Below are 23,670 nucleotides of genomic sequence, written 5' to 3'. Positions count from 1 at the left end.
CTCTTTCGTGATAACGTGCAATTTATAATAATTCGCTTTAGATATGATTTCGCTGTCTTGGAACGGGCCACCTGCTGCCTTGGTCCGTTTCTGCAGAGTGCGATTTCGTATTCCATCAGCTACATTCGCCCATAAGTAGCTCATAGTCTCAAAAGCGAGAGCGAGAGAGAGAGAGAGAGAGAGAGAGAGAGAGAGAGAGAGATAGCCCAGACTTTAAGATTGCTCTAATTGTTCCAGCTGTACGTAACGAAATCTGCTACATTGTAATTAAATGGACATTGGGCGCCGACGGAAGCCAGGTGTGGTATCAAGGATCTAACCGGGCCTCTGTATATGCAATGACCATCGGCCATCACGTACAGGGAATCAAACTTCTCCAGAAGTAAGGCGCTCGGCTGATGAATCGTACAGATTACCGTACGCCTTTCTAATTCCGCCAATCGTTTCATGAGAGCGACGCATTGGCTGGACGAGAAGGAATCCAGACCTGAAAGGTCAATAATTCTCACTTTATCCTAGAATGCGATAAACATTCTGCGATAAACGCATTTTGCAATCGTTTTCCGCATCCAACGCATCGAGCAAGAAATGAGATTCGAGCGCAATCCCCTATTCTTGAACATACAGGGTGATTCAGAATAACCCGTTGTCTTTTAAGGGACGTATTCCTGGAAGAATTCTAAGACGATTTTTCCTTTGCCAAAAATTTGTCAGACGCTTAGATTTTGAAATATCAGTCGATTAAGTTAGCGTATCACGGGTCGAATACAGATGGTACGCAGGGACGGCGCACTCACCGTTACGCGCGAGTGTGCCGTGAGGTGCCTGCTGAGCTCAGCTAATACAACACACAAGTTTTTCTCCCCTCTCACTCTCTCTCTTTCTCTCTCTCTCTCTCTCCCTCTCTCTCTCTCACTCTCTCTCTCTCTCTCTCTCTGTGCCAGGAAATTCTTTGTACAGTCGAAGAATTGAACAAAGAACTGCACGAAATCTACAAAAATATTTACATCTCGTGTTTTTAGAAACAGTAGTACTTTTTTTGTCACAGAGTGAGAGGGGGGGAGAGCGAGCGCGCGCGCACGTGCTTGCATAGACAAGTTTGGACATACATTTACTTACGTATTATTCTGTACAGCAATCAATTAGTTGTCTCCACGATGAGACAGACCAAAGTTTTCTTGATCCTTTCGTAAATTATCACTTTAGTATCATAATACACAATTTATTCACTTGATCGCTAAAACTTGAGTAATTAATTAACGATCATTTCGAATAACGATCACTTCGAGTAACGATCACTGCAAATAATTATTAGTCATTTGGCGTGCGAAAATATGTAGCTCGTGTTTACGCGCGACGAACAGACAACACGTGTTTACTCGACAACAGGAAGAGCCGACTTTTATGGGTTACGTTACGATCGAATATGAATGCGTGATTGGTCGAACAGAAGTCAGAACGCGGCAATTTAAAAGTAAAGTAGTGATTAATATTGTTTTTAATAATAAAATTTATTAAAAAATATTTTTCTATTTATTTTATTAAAATTATTTTTTTATATCAAGAGATTCTATACTGAGAAAAAAGTTATTAAATTTTAATAAATATTTGTTTGAATACTTGCAATGACACAATTTATTAAATGTAAATAAATATTTATTCAGTAAAAAAATGATAGTTAAGTTACATTAGTGATTCTTGTATTAAAGAAATATTTAATTAGATTTAATAAATTATGTCATTGCAAGTATTCAAACAAATATTTATTAAAATTCAATAACTTTTTTTCTTAGTGTAGAATCTCTTGATATAAAAAATAATTTTAATAAAATAAATAGAAAAATATTTTTCTATAAATTTTATTATTAAAAACAATATTAATCACTACTTTACTTTTAAATTGCCGCGTTCTAACTTCTGTTCGACCAATCACGCATTCATATTCGATCATAACGTAACCCATAAAATCAGTCGGCTCTTTCCTGTTCCCGAGTAAACACGTGTTGTCTGTTCGTCGCACGTAAACACGAGTTTTATCAAGCTACATATTTTCGCACGCTGAATGACTAATAATTATTTGCAGTGATCGTTACTCGAAGTGATCGTTAATTAGTTACTCAAGTTTTAGCGATCAAGTGAATGAATTGTGTATTATGATACTAAAGTGATAATTTACGAAAGGATCAAGAAAACTTTGGTCTGTCTCATCGTGAAGACAACTAATTGATCGCTGTACAGAATAATACGTAAGTAAATGCATGTCCAAACTTGTTCATGCAAGCACGCACGCGCTCGCTTTCTCTTTATCACTCCCCCCCCCCCTCTCTCACTGTGACAAAAAAAGTACTACTGTTTCTAAAAACTCGAGATGTAAATACTTTTGTAGATTTCGTGCAATTCTTTGTTCGATTCTTTGACTGTACAAAGAATTTCCAGGCACTTCTCTTATTAAAATCATTAAAATTAAGAAAAAAATTAATTACATTTTTAAGTTAAAGCTAGCATGTGACTGGGAGAGAGAGAAAGAGAAAGAGAGAGAGAGAGAGAGAGAGAGAGAGAGAGAGAGAGAGAGAGTGAGTGTGAGAGGGGAGAAAGACTTGTGTGTTGTATCAGCTGAGCGCAGCAGGCACCTCACGACACACCCGCGCGTAACGGTGAGTGCGCCGCCCCTGCGTACCATCTGTATTCGACCCGTGATATGCTAATTTAATCGGCTGATATTTCAAAATCTAAGCGTCCGACAAATTTTTGGCAAAGGAAAAATCGTCTTAGAATTCGATCAGGAATACGTCCCTTGAAAGACAACGGGTTATTCTGAATCACCCTGTATATATATATATATATATGTGTGTGTGTGTGTGTGTGTGTGTATATATATATATATAAGAATTAATGTATGTATGTATGTATGTATATATATATGTATATGGGTCATTCCATGTGAAATCGAACACCGCAGGTCCAGAACAATTCTTCACCTAACAACTTCTATCTGGGCGCAAAAAATAGGTATTGATATAGACTTTTAAATGCCGTGTGGCCCGTTCCCGGATTCAAAATGGTTAATCCAATATGGCGGCTGAAAGCAGTAAAATTGCGAAAAAATGTAAATAATTGATTGTTAAACCTTTGTGAAAATGTTGTTCATGTCTCTAGGGGCTTTTTTGGCACGATAGAGATATGATATGCCTTGATGTTCAAAAAACAAGATGGCGGATGCAATATGGCGGACAGAAGCAGTGAAATTGCGAAAATGCAACGACCAACTTGGCGTAGTAGATTTGAAAAATGCTTGACATATTCCCACAGCCTCTTACGGGCACGATAGGGATATTACATGCCTTAAATAATTATAAAAATCAAGATGACGGATCCAACATGGCGGTCAGAAAAAGTCAAAGGTACATCAAAACTGAAAAACGTAACGAAAATTATAGGAAAACAGTGTTCATTACATCAATTGATCAATTTTTTCCGAGATAAAACCATATCGGCTGTCGTCCACGTTGTAATGGTCAACATAATGAATTGAAAATGGCGATATTTTACGCAACTATACTGATCACCTTCAAACTTGATTCGTGGTGGTTGTCGGGGTCGCTAATTACGATTTTGATATCGAAATTTCGGATTTCGAAATAGCACAACAAATATGATCCGTCAGGACTAAATGAAAAAGTTAGAGAATAGTGACAAATGATAAGGATCCGAGAATCAAAAGAGGAGAAAGTATTTTCAGTGTCTCCATTGATCATTTACGCTTATTCATCAGATTCCCGCTCTTAGCTTTATCCAGAATCAACGACGAGGACGTGGCGGATATCTGATCCCTTTGTTTGTGTGTGCATGTACGTGTGTGTGTGTGTGTGTGTGTGTGTGTGTGTGTGTGTGTGTGTGTGTGTGTGTGTGCGCGCGCGCGTGTGTGCGTGAGAGTATGAGCATTCTCACTCAATCTCGTTCGGTTTTTTATCTCTTCCTAACCGTTTCTGTTTTTTTTCGATAATATTCTTTAACTTCAAATTTCAAATTCAAGAAAATCATGTTTACATTGTCTTTCGTTTTTTTGTATCATGTTTGGGAAATATAACTTCTGTAGCAGAATTAGAAAATCTTTTGATGACAATCTGCTTGTCAGACGTTGGTATGAAAGAATGACTTTTGTGTATATTCGGAATCGATTTAGCTATGCTGAATCCTTTCTCAAGAGACTGCTTTACTTGTTCATATTCATCTTTCGTATAGAAATATACTTTTATATTTGTCAAATCTTTCTTGGCCCATGTGAAGAGAGCCTTTGGGGTTAGTATAGCATGTGTGGCAGAAGCTTGAAGACTTGCTCGTGTTGCTCCTCTTTTCAGGGCAGCACCCACGCCATCGCATGCTCCTTTTCCGTGTGCTGTAGCATGGAAATGCCATTCCGCCCTCACACCGAAGTCATCTTCATGATGTATTAAATTCGCCATATTAAAACGATTCTTATAATGCTGTTTCGCTCCATCTGTGAAATATATTAATTTTTGTACATTACAATCTTTTCTTATTTGCTGCATTATAATCTTCTGGCTAACGTAAACAGCTGCCGTGTCGTGGGAAAGACAGTCTGATAAGATGAGAATGCTGCGATGTTTGACTTCACTTTCCTTCCGGTAATAATAAACAATTGGATGCACAGTGCACTGGTCGTTATTGTAGTGGAATGCCTGCGCTGCATTTTGCACGATAAATGCATAATTTTCGGAAAAGTCGCACTGAACGAGTACTTCCCCATTTTTTAGATTAGTCCTTAGGTTTTCCAAATAAGATGACTGTTCTTTTGCGATAAAGTGATGAGTCTTTAAGTTGATCAGTTTTTCACACAATTCTTGCATGAAATCTTCCACAGGAAAATTATTAGTCCGTAGAGTGGCTCTATCTGTTGACTCCCAAACGCTAAAAAGAACTTCAGTAACCTCAGCTTCATCGAGAAGGCGAGTAAAGAGGTTATAAAGTTTATCTGTTCCAGGACAGGATACACAATTATTCAAATGGCATTCCGATTTCGGTTTCTGGCACATAATAGCCTTGAGACAGTCTTGTAATCTTTAATTGGTTCTTCCAAGTTCTTCGTTAAATAAGCTACATTGATCGCATCAAGCATCAGCTTACAGTTCTGATGCGTAACACAAACGCACACGGAATGAGTACCGCATGCACCAGCAAGAACACAATATTTTGGACGCAATTGGCAAAATTTGGAAAAACCAACAGGATGATCAATACTTTCTTCCTTGTACTTAGCATGAAGCTCTTTCAGATTATAAAGTACAAGACGTTTTTGTTTTATAGTTTTTTTCCCATCACTTTTTAAAGAAACTACTTCTTTTTTTCCGGACATGATTCTACTATTTGAGTCATTGACGTAAAATTGTTTCACTTTCTCAACTGTCTCGTCGGGTAAGCTCTGACCAACTTTAGATGTTATTTTTGGTAGAATCCCTTTTGAAGATCTGAGATCTTTCGCTTTTTTAGCCATGTGTATTGTGGTACCGAACTTTGACGCAATCTTTCGAATGGACCAACTTAGAGGAGCGATAGTTAATATGCGCATTCGATCAGGGTCATTGTATGGTAAGCTGGAGAACTTATCTTTCAAAGCATTCAATATCTCTTCCAACTCTTCTTCTCTTGAAATCGTTTTTTGATAACGTTTCCCTTCTGATTGTTCAGTACTAAGATTAGTGGTGTTGAGGTTTTCATCACTGACATCAAGATCGGATGTATTCAATGCATATGCTCTCTTTCTACATGAATGGCAAATTTTTGATTTCGGATCTAATGAAGGGAATTTTTTGAGCAATGACGAAGTAATGGAACGTAAGTTTTTTCCGATACGATTATCAGCGTCATTGGTCATAAAAGGATTAACACACCTATCACCATGCCTCAATTTTTGAGAAATAGTGCTCATCGTTACAGATAGTCCTTAAAAGGACTAATTCAAAGAGTAATCTTGAAAAAACTGTTCTGAAGGGTAGTCACAAGAAAGAACTGATTTAAAAAGTATTTCTCAAAAAAAGTGATTGAAAAAGTAGTCCTAAGAAGAACTGTTTGCAAATGTAGAAAGTACTGACATGGAAAATTTGTCAAATATATCCGTAGCTGCGAGCTCCACAGCCAGTCATACTTAAAAACGCAGGGTCGCAATTTCTCTTGCGAGTGCGCCGCTACCTATGCTCGCCTCCTAGCGGACGCGAACGTAACTACACAACACAATGTGTGAGAGCATGATTATATTATTACAATAAGAATTAATTAATTATGATAAAACTTATATAATTAAAATAATAATACGACAATGATTAATATTATTAGAACAATGCTTATTTAAACAAATTACTAAAAATTAGTAAGGTCTCAAAAATAGATTTTCTATCCTTTTGAGTAACGAACTTTTATATAAAACTAATTTTGATGTACCTTTGACTTTTTCTGACCGCTATGTTGAATCCGTCATCTTGATTTTTATAATTATTTAAGGCATGTAATATCCCTATCGTGCCCGTAAGAGGCTGTGGGAATATGTCAAGCATTTTTCAAATCTACTACGCCAAGTTGGTCGTTGCATTTTCGCAATTTCACTGCTTCTGTCCGTCATATTGCATCCGCCATCTTGTTTTTTGAACATCAAGGCATATCATATTTCTATCGTGCCAAAAAAGCCCCTAAAGACATGAACAACATTTTCACAAAGGTTTAACAATCAATTATTTACATTTTTTCGCAATTTTACTGCTTTCAGCCGCCATATTGGATCAACCATTTTGAATCCGGGAACGGGCCACATGGCATTTAAAAGTCTATATCAATACCTATTTTTTGCGCCCAGATAGAAGTTGTTAGGTGAAGAATTGTTCTGGACCTGCGGTGTTCGATTTCACATGGAATGACCCATATATATATATATATATATATATATATATATATATATATATTGTTACGTCCGACGGTGGCACAAGACACTCACGCGCATTCACGCACAATAAATAATTGAGCAGATTCTTTAAAAGAAACTGAGACGTTTATTAGAACACGTCTGTCACCGAAACGAGGCTCCCGACGTCAGCAACATAACAACAACCGTCGTCAACGAGCGACCGTCAACTCATTACTATCGATTACATAAACTATACGGTGACACATTACAAATATCGCACGACCGTAACAATATATATATATATATATATATATATATATATATATATATATGTGATATATATATATACATACATACATACATTAATTCTTTATAATCTTACGTGTAAGTTGAAATCATAACTTATGTCCATACTCCATGATATATGTGCGTGTGCGCGCGCGCGCGTGTGTGTGTGTGTGTGTGTGTGTACATATACAGTATATATATATATATATATATATATATATATATATATATATATATATATCAAACAAATTTCAAAAACTGCTTACGTGAATATAATTAACCTCAACTCTTATCCACAATAAATAATATGTTTCTTGTATAGATAAGCTTATATATTATGCACTTTGTTCAGCCGAATTCGTTTGTCTCGTACAAAAACACGTTGAATAAGTGTAATATTAATAAATATGTGCAGTTAAAAATATATATTTTGCATTTACTAGAGTCAATATTATATTATACTTCTACGAGCGCTACGTATAAAATTTTTCAAGTGTTATAAGATATGATTGACAAAGTGCATATGAATATGATAATGAAACATAGCTAATTAGATCGCATGCACCTTATTAAATCTATTTTTATTTTTCTATCTTCCTCCAATGCATATTATACCTTTCCCAGCAAAAATGTGGTTCGCTTTCTGAGGTCTACTTCTAAGTCATGCTTTTTTAACTGTAGCGTAATGTAAATGTATATTTTGAATAAGTTGACGTTTAAAACAAGTGTCAAATGATTGAATAAAGATATAAAAATATGTGTAATTTTACAAGTTAAGTCTCAGAGGCCTCTACGCTGCGTATTCTCTCTGGTTTTAGAAATTTTTAACTAGATTAATTAATAAGTATGGTAAGTACATTTTAAATCCTGTTTATTAAAGTTAACAAAGTTGAGTCTAGCTCTTACAATATATATTGAGTTCACTAAACTAGTTAAAATAATACATGATATTAAATATGCTTTCTGTGTTACAAAATAAATGTTAATTGTAAATAAATAATATATGTTAATCTTGCTGTTACATGATATTCAATAATATTTCTAAGCGTCTTATAAAAGATATTTTCTCTTATAAAAAAATAATTTATTTTGTAACATAGCGAGCATATTTAATATCATGTATTATTTTAACTAGTTTTCAGTAAACTCTATATACATTGTAAAAGTTACACTTACTTTATTAACTTTTTTAATAAACAGGATTCAAAATATACTTACCTTACTTATTAATTAATCCAGTTACAAATTTCTGAAACCAGAAAGTACACGCAGCGTTGAGGCCTCTGAGACTCAACTTGTAAAATTACACGTACACCAGGCATTGGAATCATTTTTATATCTTTATTCAATTTTTTGACACTTGTTTCAAACGTCAATTTAATACAAATATACATTTACATTAACGCTAGAATTAAAAAAGTATGACTTAGAGTCAGACCTGAGAAAATAAACCACATTTTTGCTGGGAAAGGTAAAAATATGCATTGGAAAAAGATGGAAAAATAAAAATAAATTTAATAAGGTCATACGATTTAATTAACCTCGTTTCATTATCATATTCATGTGCACTTTGTCAATCATATCTTATGACACTTGAAAAATTTTATACGTAGCACTCGTAGGAGTATAATATAATATTGACACTAGTTAATGCAAAATATATATTTTTAACTGCACATATTCATTAATAATAGGCTTATTTAACACATTTTTGCACCACGCAAACGAATTCGGCAGAAAAATGTGTCATTTGCCCTACGAACCGAGATATTATTGACGATTCAGCAGTTAGGAAACCTGTCATACGCAATCATGATCGCGGTCACGTGATGCACATCACATAAATGCTGATAGTGTAGTAGCGAGCGCCACACTGTGTTGAAAATGTGAATTCTTGAGGGCGACGACCAAGGAGACGTATCTTACAAAAAAATGTAGAGAGATTAGAATTTGCATCGCGATTTTTATTTTTTCTCTCCGCTCGTAGGGCACGGAGAGAAAAAATAAAAACACTTTTGTTATGCAATTTGTTCTCAAGTTATCGATTGAGACTACTCAGAACTTGATCGGTTCAGCCGTTGCTGAGTTCTGATAATCTCGTTATGCTTAAACTTGCTGAGTAAAAGAGGCGCTCGGTCTCTCTCGCTTCGTTCGTTCAGAGAAATTCAGAGATGAGAAAAAAGTTTTCTTTTAAAAAACAAGCGCGAGTCGCGACCGCGCCTCTTAATTAAATCGTTTCTAAAATTGAAAATTGATGTGTTTCATGATATATTTCGGAAAAACTCCCTTTTCTACAGCATTTTATGGTATTCCAACTTTAGACAGAATATAAGCGAGTAACATCCGCAAACCGACATGTTCGAACGTATTTTGTCCAGCCTTTTCATATAAAATACTCACAAAAAAAGTTTCACTTACACCAGGCGCGGATTTACATATTTTGCCGCTTGGGACTGAAAAGTAGCTGCCGCCCCTTGTACAGGTAGTGAAAATTAGAATTTTTATAAGAAATGCATAACGCGATCTGAACATGATAATTCCTAAGTGTAACAACTTTTAACTTAACAATCCTAATACTTGTGTAAAATAAATCCTAAATGTAACATTTTTTAACCTAATGTAACTTGTCAACTTATATAATATTGCAAAAAAACTTACGTGCATTAGCTGGTATTATAATTGATTATTTATTATATTAAATGAATTATTAAATACCACTCAGAGTGTGCCACGAGAAGGCTGCACGATAGGACTTCACACTCCGGTTTTTTGTTTTTTTTTTGTTTTTTAATTTTTTTTAATTTTTTAAAGTTTAATTATTTTCTTATTTTTTAAGTTTTATAATTTTGATTTGATTTTATTTTATTTCTTTTTTACGCAACTGAGCATCAGCAAATGAATCAATTATATCATCATAATTTAAACGTTTTGCGATTTCTGACTCAATTGTAAGAATTGCTGAATAGTTGAGACGTTTATCACCCATCGTAGATCGGAGATCATTTTTGACGCGCCGTAATGCTGAGAAAGATCTTTCTGCTGAACAATTCGTTACAGATATGCATAAGAAAATTCTAAGTACGATATTAATGTAAGGATACACTTCTTGGAAGCCTTTATCATAAATCATTTTACAGATCTTTCGAATAGTGCTTGGAGGTTTATCTAAATTTTTTTAAAATCCAAAGAAATAGAGACATTCATTTTGAAACAATTCTGAATCTGGCAAGTTTTCTTTATATTCATTACTTAATCTGACAGCATTTTTAGCAATAGTTTTATCATCCAATGTAATTCCTTTAATTAAAAAACCAAAACTTGTGCTCAACTTTTCGTAGACGTTCTAACTCTGCAACTATTCTATCAACTATGACATAAAAAGTATTGATTTTAAAGTTTTCTCGTTTATTAAATTCGGTTTCAAAATTTCGTGATTCGTCGTCTTGGAGTTTTCTTATCCTTTTTCTTTTTAAATTATCTTTATAATCTGTAATAAATGATTTTTTAAGAGCAGCATTTTCATAGATATCAAATGCTTTCCTAATACTTTCAACATAGTATTAGGAACCGTCATTAATGAACCGTATAATTCTGCTACAGTATAAAGATCAATGTCAGCTGCTTGAAGCTTCTTACTAGAAAAAGAAAATCTCTGTAATAAATCATCTCATACTGAAGAAAGAATAGCTGTTTCAAGACATTGTAGTTGACGGAGGATACCTGAAGCTTCACATCGAGTACAAGATTTTTCTGTTTCATTTTCCGCAATTGATGCAAGAGCCTCAATCACTTCATTCCAATCTTTATTAAGACTTTGACATGCGTCATAACGGGCTGACCATCGTATTGGTGACAAGCCTTTTAGAGTTCTGTTTTCACGTTGTGTTAAATGTCTCTGTAATATTTCCCAGCGATAAATAGAACTTGAAAAAAATACATACAAATTTTGAAGAAGAAGGAAAAAGTCATTACTTTCTTTACAACAACTTGCTGCATGTTCTCCAACTAAATTCAGGGAATGAGCTGAACAGGGAGAGTATACAGCGTTTGGAGAACTTTTATTAATTCTAGCTTGTAATCCGGCATATTTACCAGACATATTCCTGGCATTATCATATGATTGACCTCTACAATTTGCAATATCAATATCAAAAGCCATAAGCACAATGACAACAGCATCAAAAAGTTCGATCGATTTATGACCAGCATTCGGAACAAAACACAAAAACCTTTCTACAGGATGTCCATTTTCCAAAACATATCTCACAATCACTGCAAGTTGATCGGTATGAGATATGTCTGGACTTGAATCTACTACAATAGAAAAATACTTGGCACTCTTTAATTCTTTAATTATTTGTTTCGTTACATCTTCAGCCATTAACTTAACAAACTGTTCATATGTAGTAGAAGATAAATACGAAGTGTGGCCTTGACCTGGATTACCGTACTTAGCTATATGCTCTACCAAAAAAGGATCAAATTCAGAAATAAGTTTAAGACACATTATAAAGTTACCATTGCTTGACGAACCAAACTTCTCGATATGACTCTTAACGGTGAACCTGCAGTTACCAAGGCACGGACAGTGGCTACAACCCGTTTTAAAACGTTGCGTCAGTACTTTTTCTCTGTGTCTATTTGATACAAAAAATGTGTATCAATTTTTCCAAGAGTGTTTGATCTCATTTTTATATCTAAAACACACGACTTGTGTTCAAAAGAATTCTCATGATTTTTTAATGCATTATTGCCATGCTTTCAGTCGTCAAATCCTTCTTTTGCTATTTTTGTAGTTCCACCAAACAATTGACAAGGAACACCATTTTTGTAGTTCCACCAAACAAAACACTGAACCCGAACTTTCTGAGTACATTAAATACGATTGTTTTACTATGTGGCCATTGACAAGTTGAGTTTTAAATAATGATTCATTTAAATATCGATATTGCTTACCACAAAGTCTCTTTGAACGGAAAAAATCAAAATTTTTATTATAAACGTCTTGGTTAATTCATGCTGCAAAACGTATACACGTGTAGCATCGTTTACTACCCATAAAACTGGATCATTTACAAACACATTAGAATTAACTATATTACTCTCATCAATATTTAATTATAGAAGACGAGATAGTTGACTCTGGGGACTTTGAGGTGAAATTAAAATGGTCTATGTCACACGTTGTTGGTACAATTTCTTTATTATCCGAACATTGGAACCAGTAATGGGAAGCAGTTGTTTTGAAGAACCAGCAATGGGAATGGCTGGATTAAAAAAACTATCAATCTTAAGTGTTTTTTCTATAACACTATGTCCTCTCTCAGCCTTATCTAACCTTTGTTTCTTATACTGACTTCCACTTAATCGTACCCGTCCGTCACTCGTGTTTTTTATATTAAAAAAAAAATTAAAGACAGCATTCTGATGCAAATTATAAAAAAAGGAAAAGGGAAAAAACGTAAAAAATTGCGATTAATAACTAAAATTTATATATATATATATATATATATATATATATATATATATATACTAATTAAGAAATTTATTTTATTTAGAAATATGAAAGATAAAACAAAATATAAATGGATATAATATTAAACATAAAACATTAATGAATATAATATTGTCGCACGCTAACTCTCACGTATCGTAAAGTGCTTGCTTGCTTCCTTTTTATTGGCACTCGTTCCCAATAATTAGAAGAGCGGAAACGATTTGGCCATAATAACCAAATTATAGTTTTCAAAACTCAGAACGATAATTATCGTTCCGGTGACCGATTGTGATGCAAGATGCAATCAACAGGCACAAAGATATATCGAAACAAACTGTCCGAATACTTAAGACTAAAACAACCCCAAACGAACTCTCACGTATCGTAAGTATCGGTACCGGTTGCCGGGCTCAACCTCATATATGTAATAATCGACTGAACCTCAGCCGTATGCCGCCGCTGAAACGCGGTCTTACGACACGACGCGCCGCAGCGCGTCGTGTCTCCACATTTTGCCGCGCCTATATTTTGCCGCCCTGGGCTATAGTCCATTAAGCCCCTATAGTAAATCCAGCTCTGACTTACTATATGGGTCGCATTAACTCTAACAAAACTTTGCTGCCGTGCCATTCGAATTCTAGTTGACCAAAAAAGTTGATCAACCATATCAATCAAAAGAGGAGATTTCAAACTTTTTTTACATCTTGGTCTGCACCTCTTATCTCATTCCGTCTTCACATAGCAAGCATTCAAAACTTCATATGGGCTCTCACAGACCCACTTACGTGTTTAAGGGTTAAGAATTGCATATACAGGGTGTCCGAAAATAGCTATTTATGCTCTCATGGATTGATAGAGCAAGTCAAACTGAGAAGAAAAGTCCTTTACCATATTTCAATACTCGCAATAGTTACCGAAATAAAAATTAGTAAAATTTTGCGAATGAGCGCGTACTTTTTCTACTCACCGCGCGCTGGGACCGCCCGTCGGTACTGCGGAGGAGCTCGGAAGGCAGGCAGAAGGTGGGACGCGCTGGCCGGTAGCCATTGCTGCTTCTTTCGCCTTACCGCGACTGCTCCTAGCTTGGTGACTGACGGGCGGTCCCCGCGCGCGGTGGGCAGGAAAAGTACGCGTTCATTCGCCGAATATTACTAATTTTTATTTCGGTAACTATTGCGAGTATGGAAAAATGGTAAAGGACTTTTCTTCTCAGTTTGACTTGCTCTATCAATCTACGAGAGCATAAGTAACTATTTTCGAACACCCTGTATAATGTAAAAGAAAACAAAATTATTTATCATCGTAAAAAGAATATTTTAAGAAGATATTTATCCTTCCTTTCTTTGAAAACTAATCACTCATTTATATATAATGGGTTTGTTCTCTTGTCTGCTGATTAGATTAACAGTTGCTAATCAATTTGCATATATTTAATCGTTTTCTTGGTACCGAATAATTCTATTTTTGTAGCTGCTGACATAGGTTCCATAATTTTGCTTCTCGGAGTGCAATTCACTTGACGCTTACAGTATAGAATCATTTCATCCATACTATTTGTTAAATAAGAACAAATAATACTTGTAAGTTTTATAAGTAGTTCTCGGCCGTACTTACAATTAGTGATAAAATTCAAAAGTTTTGCCACAGCTATTCATCCACTACTGATACACGGTCCATAAAACACGCAAGTAATTCGGTATCATCTCTTCGTATTTGTTAGAGACGACGATTTGCCTCTTGCACGCGTCTTTTGCAACTTGGTCTAACAATTCAATCAAAATAAGTTTTTTGCGTAATTATTCTTCGACATTGCATTTATCCGACATTTTCATATTTATACTCTCTCATTATAATGCCGCGATTAATAATCCATTTGCAAATGTATTGGAATATGATTCTTAATACCACATGTAAGCATATCAAATTTGATTGTTATAAAATATTTCTAAGCTTTGTAGATTTTTGAAATATTTCACATTTCTTTTCTCAACTATGATATTCTATTCTCGTACTATTAACAAAATAAGAAATTACTTGATAACTTATAGCATATTTTGTGCAAATCTGTTTTCTGTGATGACTTCAAATTAATTCTAAGCGGCCGCATATTTTTTTTTTTTTACTGTTATGTAATCAAGTTATTATTACAACTAGCGACGTTGTTTATAACTTTTTCTAGCGTACTTTTTTACGCCTGTACTTCTTGCTTAATCATCAATGAATATTATTAATGTTTGCATACAAACGATGTTTTAACAAATAGTTAGCACAAAGTTAAGTTAAAATACCTAATTGACAGGTATTCCTTTGATTTCTCGTTTCAGATTGAATTAATAAGATATGTAAGAGTCAACGTGAAGCACGTGAGTCAACACGATAGATATTTCATCTGTGATCGGCAAGTACGGGAAAATTAAAAGGAAGTGCCGTGAACAGATAACGCGAGTGCTCAAACAGGACCGAATGACACTCGAAGCTTGGTGACATTGTTTCATCTTCATTTTTATTGTATTACGTACGAAAGCAAAGGCTTGCGCTTCGAATCATCGTTTTATCTCCATCCCGCCGCGATGACCACTCTGACGCATTGTTCGCTGTCACGATCGTCTGTGAGCTGTCAGTTCGATCATGGCAGCCAGGACAACATGCGAGACACGGCTATCATAGACAACAATAATGTCTTACAACGGGAGAAGCACTCCTTCCCAAAGAGACCTGAGCTGGACCTGTCGTTCCGCGACATACACTACCGCGTCAGGGAATGGAATATACGCAATTTCTCAATCAGTAAGTACAATGTCAACAAGAAAATAAAATGTAATAATAATAAAAAGTGTTAATAATAAGAGGACAAAGGTCAACATGTGAAAGAATAGCAAATTAAAGAGCCTTGACCAGTCATTTATTGTTAGTAGTGATATCTTCTGTGCTTTTATATTCTTACAATTTCAAGTTTATCAAACCGACAAATTTTTCAATCTTGAAACACAGTCTCGAATTGGGTCTGGGTGCACAATATTAAATCGACAATCAATTTCACTTAATAATAATGCTTATAAGCATTTTATTATTATTCAATCTAATATCGCAGTAAGAATTCTTCTTTCCTTCCCTCCAAATTCTGTAAAAAATTTATTGTAAAAAATAATATCTCATTGTCAGTCAGGGATTGAAACTGGGATCTAATAATAATTGTAACGATGCACCTCTGCATCGTTCCCCCTGGGGCCACGAACCGCTCCCCTGTCCGGCCGAACACCTGCCGGACAGACGAACAGGCGCTACGCGCCGATAATCGCCTCACACACGGCGCGCGCGAACGGTCCGACAAGCGCGCCGTTAAACGCCCGAAGTCCACGCGCACGCGCATTAATTCGCACGCTCCTGGCGTTGGAGCGACAGAGAGGCGTACGCTCAAGCGAGAGCGCGATACCGGACCGATCTCGGAGCAGCGGGGATGCTGTATTCCGGGAAGAACCGAGCTCCACTCGAACATCCCCGACTCTCCGAGATCGGGGTATAAAAGGCGGACGATCTCACAGAGAGAGCGACTCTTCTCCGGTCCAGCCTCCGAGCCAGACCCAGGAAATCCACGTGGTAGAGTGAGCTCTGTCACCGCTGAGAGATCTCGGCGATTTCCGATCCCGCTTTCCCGGCACCTAGGGAATCCGAGTGGTAGAGCGAGCTCTGCCACCGTTGAGAGATCTCAACGATTCCATCAAACCCATCTCCGTCCGAGAGTCCGCGGTAACGACTGCCACCCAGAGGGTAGAGAGATCTCTGCCTCCATCGAGAGATCTCGAGGCAGCCGGCACCGACTCACGTCGGGGATTCCCTACTAAGGGAATCCCGCCGCGCACCTGTCGCGAATTCGCGGAACACCGGCGTGGCTTCTAACGTAGGGCGTCCCGACCCGTGCGCGTCGCGGATCGACAAGGCCGGCGACGACGAAAACACCGTGAAGCCCTCGCGACGACACCGAACCAAGCGCGAGCGAGACCGCGCTATCGTGCGCTCTCTCATACCGGCCGCGGGCCGAGTACGAGCGACCGAGAGAATGTAAATAGATCCCCATTCTGTAAATACCGCGTCTTATTATTGTGAAATCGCGTCACCGTACCGTCGCGGATACACCTCGTGTATCCCCGAACTACGTGCGCATATTATCAGCATTATATCTCAAATAAAGTAGTTTCTCATTAAACGCACGCCCGATCTCGGAATTAATTAACCCGGCAACCTTCCTTCGAGCTCTGGCTTCCCTGAGCTCGTCCGCGCTCGGACAAAACACAGGTTGTTACATAATAATGCATTTGTCTGAGTCATATACATGTACAGGGTGGAGAAAAAGTACCAGAACGCCGAAATATCTTGAAAACTAAACATTTCAGAAAAAAGGGTTTCAGATCAAAGTGGTAGGGTTTCAAAATATCTATTTACTGATTTTATCAGTTTAACCTTGGATGGCGTTGCCAAGGTCAGATCAAAATCACATTAACTTTTTTAAATGGAACACCCTATTTACGATTCCAGAATCTAATAGCTGGTGTCAAGAGTTTTCCAAAACACTATATATAAGTTTATTTTTGTTAAGTATTTTCCGAGTTATGAGGCTTGAAAGTTACAGTACACTGTAGCTTTTAAGCCTCACAATTCTAAAGGTACTAAATAAAAAATAACTTTTGATTGAAATTTATAGGTTTACAATGGTATCACAGAATCTACCACATAACATCAAAAACATCCACTTTACTACCCTTGGGGGGGGGTGGAAAGGGGGGGACAAAAAAAATCTTAAATGCTATCCTAACCTCAATAGTCGTCAACTTTAATGATTAATATTTCGATTTGCGAGGCAGTCCGACACTTTTTTCTGCCAGATTCGTTTATTTCATGCAAAAACGCATCAAATGAGACTAATTTTGGCAGCATCTTTTCGTGCGCAAATAAACAGTGCAAGTGAGCAGTATGCAACTGAACGGTGTCTGGCACCGGTAATGGAATCGTATTCAAAATATCGTGTTTATTTGGACCGTGTCTATTTGAACGGTGTCTAATTGTACGGTGTCCAAGTGTACCGGTCCTCTTGAAGAGAATGTATTTGTATCGCGTAGCTATACAATAAACGAAGAATGTTTTAAACGGAGAAAGTCTCGCGACACTTTTTGAAAATACAACGTACAAGAGTTTATTCATGGAACCGTGATTATGATAACGATCATCTCGACAATTTTGGAAAGAACGCAATAGAATATCAATAGGATATTATGAAAGGTTGAAAGCAAAGCAATCCAGATAACACAAAGTCTCAAATTTGACCATAAAATATCTTACAGACTTTTAAAAAACGTCTTAAAGAAATATTTCCGAAAATAGTTTTAAAAACTAAAAATAGTTTTAAATTTAATGAAACATTTGTCATGGTTTTTAATAATAGGAGGGCGGTATTTTTGTACGTATATACAGGGTGTCAGAAAAAGTTTGCCCGTGATTTCGTGGATTGATAGAGCAAATCAAACTGCGAAGAAAAGTTCTGTATCATTTTTCAAAATTTGCAATAGTTACCGAGATAAAAATTAATAAACTCGGCAAATGAGCACGTACTTTTCCTACCCACCGCACGCCGAGACTGCCCGTCGATCGTCAAACCAATGACAGCCGCGGCAGGCAGTGAGGCGGGTAAAACTAGGTACAGACTTAGCGAACGAACATTGAACAAACAGTTAATTTGAACGTTCATTGTTATTATTTAGTAGATATTATGCTAAAGTGATTACGAATAAAACGTTCGATTCGCGTTCGGCTTGATTTCCTCATGAGGCAATACATCAAAAAGAATTCGTGCGCGATATAAGCGTTTATAAGTATAATACAATTGCAGCTGCTCGTTCGATGTTTGTTCACTAGTATGTACCCAGCTTAAAACATTGCTACTTCTCCCTTTTCACCGTGCCGCTTACCGCGGCTGCCACTGACTTAGCGACCGAAGGGCGGTCCCCGCGTGCTGTGGGTAGGGAAAGTATATGCTTGTTTGCCGAATTTATTAACTTTTATCTCGAGAACTGTTGCAAATTTTGAAAAATAGCAAAGAACTTTCGTTTGACTTGCTCTATCAACTCACAAAAGCATAAATGAATATTTTCTGACACTCTGTACCTATATTATAAATCTATTTTTTGTACTTATGCAAAGGAAAAAATAAAATTGCCTTTATTACTAATTCCAGTGAAATATTTCAAATTTTATTTCTTTGTACACAGTATTTTTTCATTACACTGAAAATAGGAGTTTAGTAATAATAATCAAGTATGGTATAAAATACTTGGTGTTACGTCTAGCGTATAAAAATTTTCTTTTTTTTATATTAACTGTATATATGCGTCAAAATAATTTTTATTACAGTTAATTTTTTAAAAATACAATTAATATGAATTGTAATAACAAGAAATTGTAATAACAAGAAATTTGAAATATAAAAATAAGTTTAACACAGTTAACATCTTCGAATCAGAATTTATATAACTGAAATTGGAGCGGCTACACACAGTCGTTTATTTTTTGTAATAATTGTCGCTACAATTAAAAATAGAAATAATAATAAAACAATAAATTCAAGATCGCATGATGATTGCGTGTACTGGCTGCTCATCAAATACGGCACTTTCATTTAAACTATAATCCCACGCACACTCATTCACGCAGCCAAGAATTCAAATGTACCTTATATAATTTCCCAAAATCTTTCCAATTTTCTTCATCTATTCTTAATAATAATTGTTGTAATGGTGGGCATATCACCTACACTTATAACAACTGGTGACACCGGTCAAATATAATATAAAAAATCAAAATAAATTATGCCCCAGTTTTTAAACTGGCGGACGTAACACTTGGTTAATGTTAATTATATTGATAGATAGTAACTAAATATAATAATAGTAAGCATTAGATTATTAATTGGTTTTTAAATATTTACTTATATTAACTGAATATTTAATTGAAATTATTTCAATAAAGTTTAACAGTTTTCATCTAGATTTTATTATTTTTATCAAACTCTTTTTAATATATTCTCATATTACTCATTTTTTCGCAAATAAGATATCATGTAAATATCTATAGTCAATGACTTCAAAAATAATCTTGAAGTGGTTATATTTGCATAAAACCATAAAATAACAAACCTTAATCTGTTATATAAATTTTTGCGGTTTGACTAAAGATACATGACTTTCTATAACACATGCCCACGCTGTATTTTCTATCTCTTACACATTCACGTGGATCGAGCTAAAATTAAGGAATATTTTCTTACGTACGCGTCTGATTGTGAATTTAATTGTGAATTATCGCATGTTGAATGATGCAGTAATTTAATTGCAATTTAATTGCATCTTGCTCTCTCTGCAGGCGAGAAGGAAATTCTGCACGGCGTTAAAGGCGAATTTAAATCCGGCGAATTAGTTGCCATAATGGGGCCGTCCGGGGCTGGAAAATCGACATTGCTGAATGCTCTTGCCGGTTTCACGTAAGTAACAAAAATTTAAAGATTGTTCTTCACATATACGTGCTTTAAAATTAACACGTACGCGAATTACTTTTTGGAATTTTGTTTTTCCTTTGTGCACGTGCGAACCTCATCCTTGAGTGCATTTAAAGTGTTACGGATAATCATTTTGTATATCTATTATTATCCTGTTATTGTGCATTCCACAACATGCTGTCTGAATGAATTAATCTTATTATTCTGCGCTTTTTATTTTTATTTTTACGAATTTCATTGAGCAGTTTAGCACAGTTAAATATCATTATTCTGCGCGAAGTACGCTCAAAATAGAAACCTGACCATTTGCAAGATAATACATCGAACCGCATTTGTACATAATTGTAATATGATACGATAGAGGAATTCTATTATGAAAACAAAGTTTCAGATAATACTACATCTAACAACTATTGTAAGTTGCAATTTTCCTGTTTTCGTCATTCGAGATTGATTGAGTATTAAAATACACTCGTATTAGAAAATCTCAGGTTTCTCTCTGTTGTCGGTTACATTTAATATTAAATAATACAAAAAAAAAACTAGAATTTATTCACCGTGAATTGTCCGAGGTTTAAAACGACAAATAACGTTTTGATTACATTTGTTACATCCAGCCTTAAGGAAAAGAAGGCAGGGAAGGATGCAACAAAAACTCTTTTATTCTCGTGACCGCACTAGTGGGATGTGCGGCGCGAGCCAAACGCACTTTTGATGATTCCGAAATTATGCGTCAACGTGTAATGACACGCTTTAACGCCTTTTCAGAATCGTGCGATCGTTGGTCCTAATTTGATTCAGAGAATTCAATCTCTATAACTCGGGATCGGACCGAGTGCAATCTTTTTAAGTCGGGAGGTTAGTGTGAGTACGAGATGGGTTGATGAAATAAAATTTTACATTTAAACTTTTCTTTTAAACAAGACTTAGCATATATTCTGATACTTGAAATTTATATACATAAGGTTTCTATAAAGTTGTTCATAAGAATTAGCAAATAAATACATAATCGGTTATTGTTATTTAATAGAAAAAAGAAAGCAGTATAACAAGGTGATCATTATTAACTAAAACAGGAATACGTAATCAGTTCATCATCTAAGTCCTTTACATCTTGGCAGATGCGTGGTGATTATGCTTGTGCTTCCATGGTTCTAATGACTCTCTTGATGGTGGTGCGCCACCCGTCTCTACTAGTGGTGGCTCTCACCGCCTTTTCCATGGTGGTATCAAGCAGTTGCGTAACTGTATCAGTCCAGCGTGTTGGTGAGCGGCCCCTTCGCCTCTTTCCTTCTGGCTTTCCCTGAACTATCAGGCGTTCGATGTTGTTACTGCGATTTACATGCCCAAAAAACTTGAGGATTTGGCTGTACACCACACTCGACAGTCTTTGTGGTGGATTTATCTCTGCCAAAATGGACGCATTTGTTCTTCTCGCTGTCCAAGGAATTCGCAGCATCCTTCGCCAGCACCACATCTCGAAGGCCTCCACGCGCTTCCTATCAGCCGCTCGCAGCGTCCATGTTTCGGAAGCATACAGAAATACCGAGAATACTAGGGCCCTGACTAGATTGACTTTGGTGTGTCTTGTGATGCTAGGATTTTTCCATACTTTAGTCAGTTGGGCCATTGCTGTTCTACCCATTTGGATGCGCCTACGGATCTCCGCTTCGCAGTCACCCTGGTTGTTTATTAATGCTCCCAAATACACAAATTTATCGACCACCTCAAAATTGCCGATACGCACCGTTTCTGGAGAGTTGTTGTGTTCGCGGTCAATTATCATGATCTTTGTTTTCGAACTGTTTATGCGAAGCCCATATATCTGGCTGATATTTTCCAGTTTTTTCATGAGTGTTATCAGTTCTCCTTCGCTTTTGGCAATCAGCAGCGTATCATCTGCATATCTAAGGTTCGAAAACTTATCACCGCCTATGGTCACACCGCCGTCCCAATCCTCCAGCACCCGTCTCATCACGTGTTCGCTGTAGATATTGTACAGTAGTGGCGATAATATGCAGCCCTGTCTCACTCCCTTCCTAAATGCACTCTCTCCCGCGGTGATGTTCTCAATTCTTACGACAGCTGTGCTGTCTTTGTATAGATTTTTGATTAAGTGTATGAGATGTGTCGGGACGCCCATTTCTTTGAGGATGGGCCACAGTAGGCACCATCTGACATTATCAAAAGCCTTCTCGTAATCTACAAAACAGACGAACATAGGGATGTAGTACTCTCTTGCCTTTTCTATCAGCTGTCGTAGATTCAGTATCTGTTCTCGTGTACCTCGGCCACTGACGAAACCAGCTTGTTCCGGGGCTATCTGTCGGTTAGTGTATGGCTGTAATCGACTGTGTATGATCTGCAGAAGAATTTTGCTTGCATGTGATATCAGTGCTATTAATCGGTAGTTCTCACATTTGTTGGCTGGACCCTTTTTGTGTATAGGGATCACTATAGAGGTGGTCCAGTCTTTGGGCCAGGTCGCGGTAGTCCATACTTTTTGAAGAATGCAGTGTATAGCTCTCGTTCCCACTGGTCCCATTGCTTTGAAGATCTCCGCTGTTATCTGATCTACTCCGGTGGCCTTATTGTTAGCAAGCTTTCGTATGGCTCTTTCCGTCTCTTCCAGCAGAATATGTGGTTCCTGTTCATATTTCTCTAGGCAATCAGTCACTGCGTCCTCTTCCTCTCTATACAGCCTCTCACAGTACCTTCTCCATACCTCCATTATGTCTCCGATATCCGTGATTGATGTACCGTTTTCATCATAGATGGTCCACGTGCGTGGTTTGAATTTTCGTGTGATTAGTTTGATTTTGTGGAATACATCCCCAGGTTGAAGACGGTCTGCATGGAGTTGGATGTCTGCGCAAATCCCATTCAATAGGTTGTTTTTGTCCTTCCTACAGTTTTTTTGAATGTCAGATGATATCTTTTTATATTTATCCACTGCTTCGGTACTATTTAGGCCGGCGGCTAACAATTTCCTTCTTTCTTCTATCAGCCTGTAGGTGCTGTCAGATATCCACTCGCGTTTCCTTGGGCTCTCTTTTGGTTTTTGCGTGCCAGTTATTGTTGTTTTGATCGCTGTTTTGAGCCGTTCCCACAGATCATCAGGGTTGTCCAATTCTTCTATGTCGTCTCGCTCTATTTCCTTTTTTAGCCCATTTTGGAAGGCTTGTTTGTCGGTAATTGGTGGTAACTTGCTTTTGGTTGTTGTTTTTCTGCAGCTCCTCATCCTCGTCCTAAACTTGAAAGTCAGCAGCCTATGATCCGTACCGCAGTCCGCTCCAGGTAGTGTCTTCGCTGAGAGAACGGCCGATTTCCAGCGACTTTTGATCAAAATGTAATCAATTTGGTTCTTGGTGCGATTATCCGGCGACGTCCACGTGTATTGTTTCCTTATGTGCTGTTTGAACATTGTAT

At 36.7% G+C, this 23,670-nt stretch overlaps 2 protein-coding genes across 3 annotated transcripts in view; one reads left to right on the top strand and one right to left on the bottom strand.

Annotated features, from left to right (window-relative positions):
- The window catches only part of LOC105206253 (ATP-binding cassette sub-family G member 1-like), a 65,589-nt gene that overhangs the window by 15,364 nt on the left and 26,555 nt on the right, over window positions 1-23,670 (top strand). Inside the window, exons 2-4 of one of the 2 annotated variants that reach the window (XM_039452393.1) lie at window positions 238-494; window positions 15,023-15,485; window positions 20,109-20,226. In XM_039452393.1, the coding sequence (XP_039308327.1) occupies window positions 15,269-15,485; window positions 20,109-20,226 (335 nt within the window). In that variant the 5' untranslated portion in view covers window positions 238-494; window positions 15,023-15,268. The remainder of the gene's footprint in view (window positions 1-237; window positions 495-15,022; window positions 15,486-20,108; window positions 20,227-23,670) is intronic. The other variant, XM_039452394.1, reaches the window with a different exon arrangement.
- LOC120358360 lies at window positions 5,321-6,363 on the bottom strand. Its single transcript, XM_039452401.1, has 2 exons — window positions 5,487-6,363; window positions 5,321-5,440 (listed from the first exon to the last, which is right to left on the bottom strand). Exons 1-2 carry the CDS (start codon window positions 5,945-5,947, stop codon window positions 5,410-5,412), a joined length of 492 nt encoding a protein of 163 aa, XP_039308335.1. The 5' UTR covers window positions 5,948-6,363; the 3' UTR covers window positions 5,321-5,409.

This window comes from Solenopsis invicta, chromosome 8 (assembly GCF_016802725.1).
Source record: "Solenopsis invicta isolate M01_SB chromosome 8, UNIL_Sinv_3.0, whole genome shotgun sequence".
In the NCBI taxonomy this organism is placed as follows: Eukaryota; Metazoa; Arthropoda; class Insecta; order Hymenoptera; family Formicidae; genus Solenopsis; species Solenopsis invicta.
Note: the sequence above shows the minus strand (reverse complement) of the source record. Positions and strands in the feature narration are given on the sequence as shown.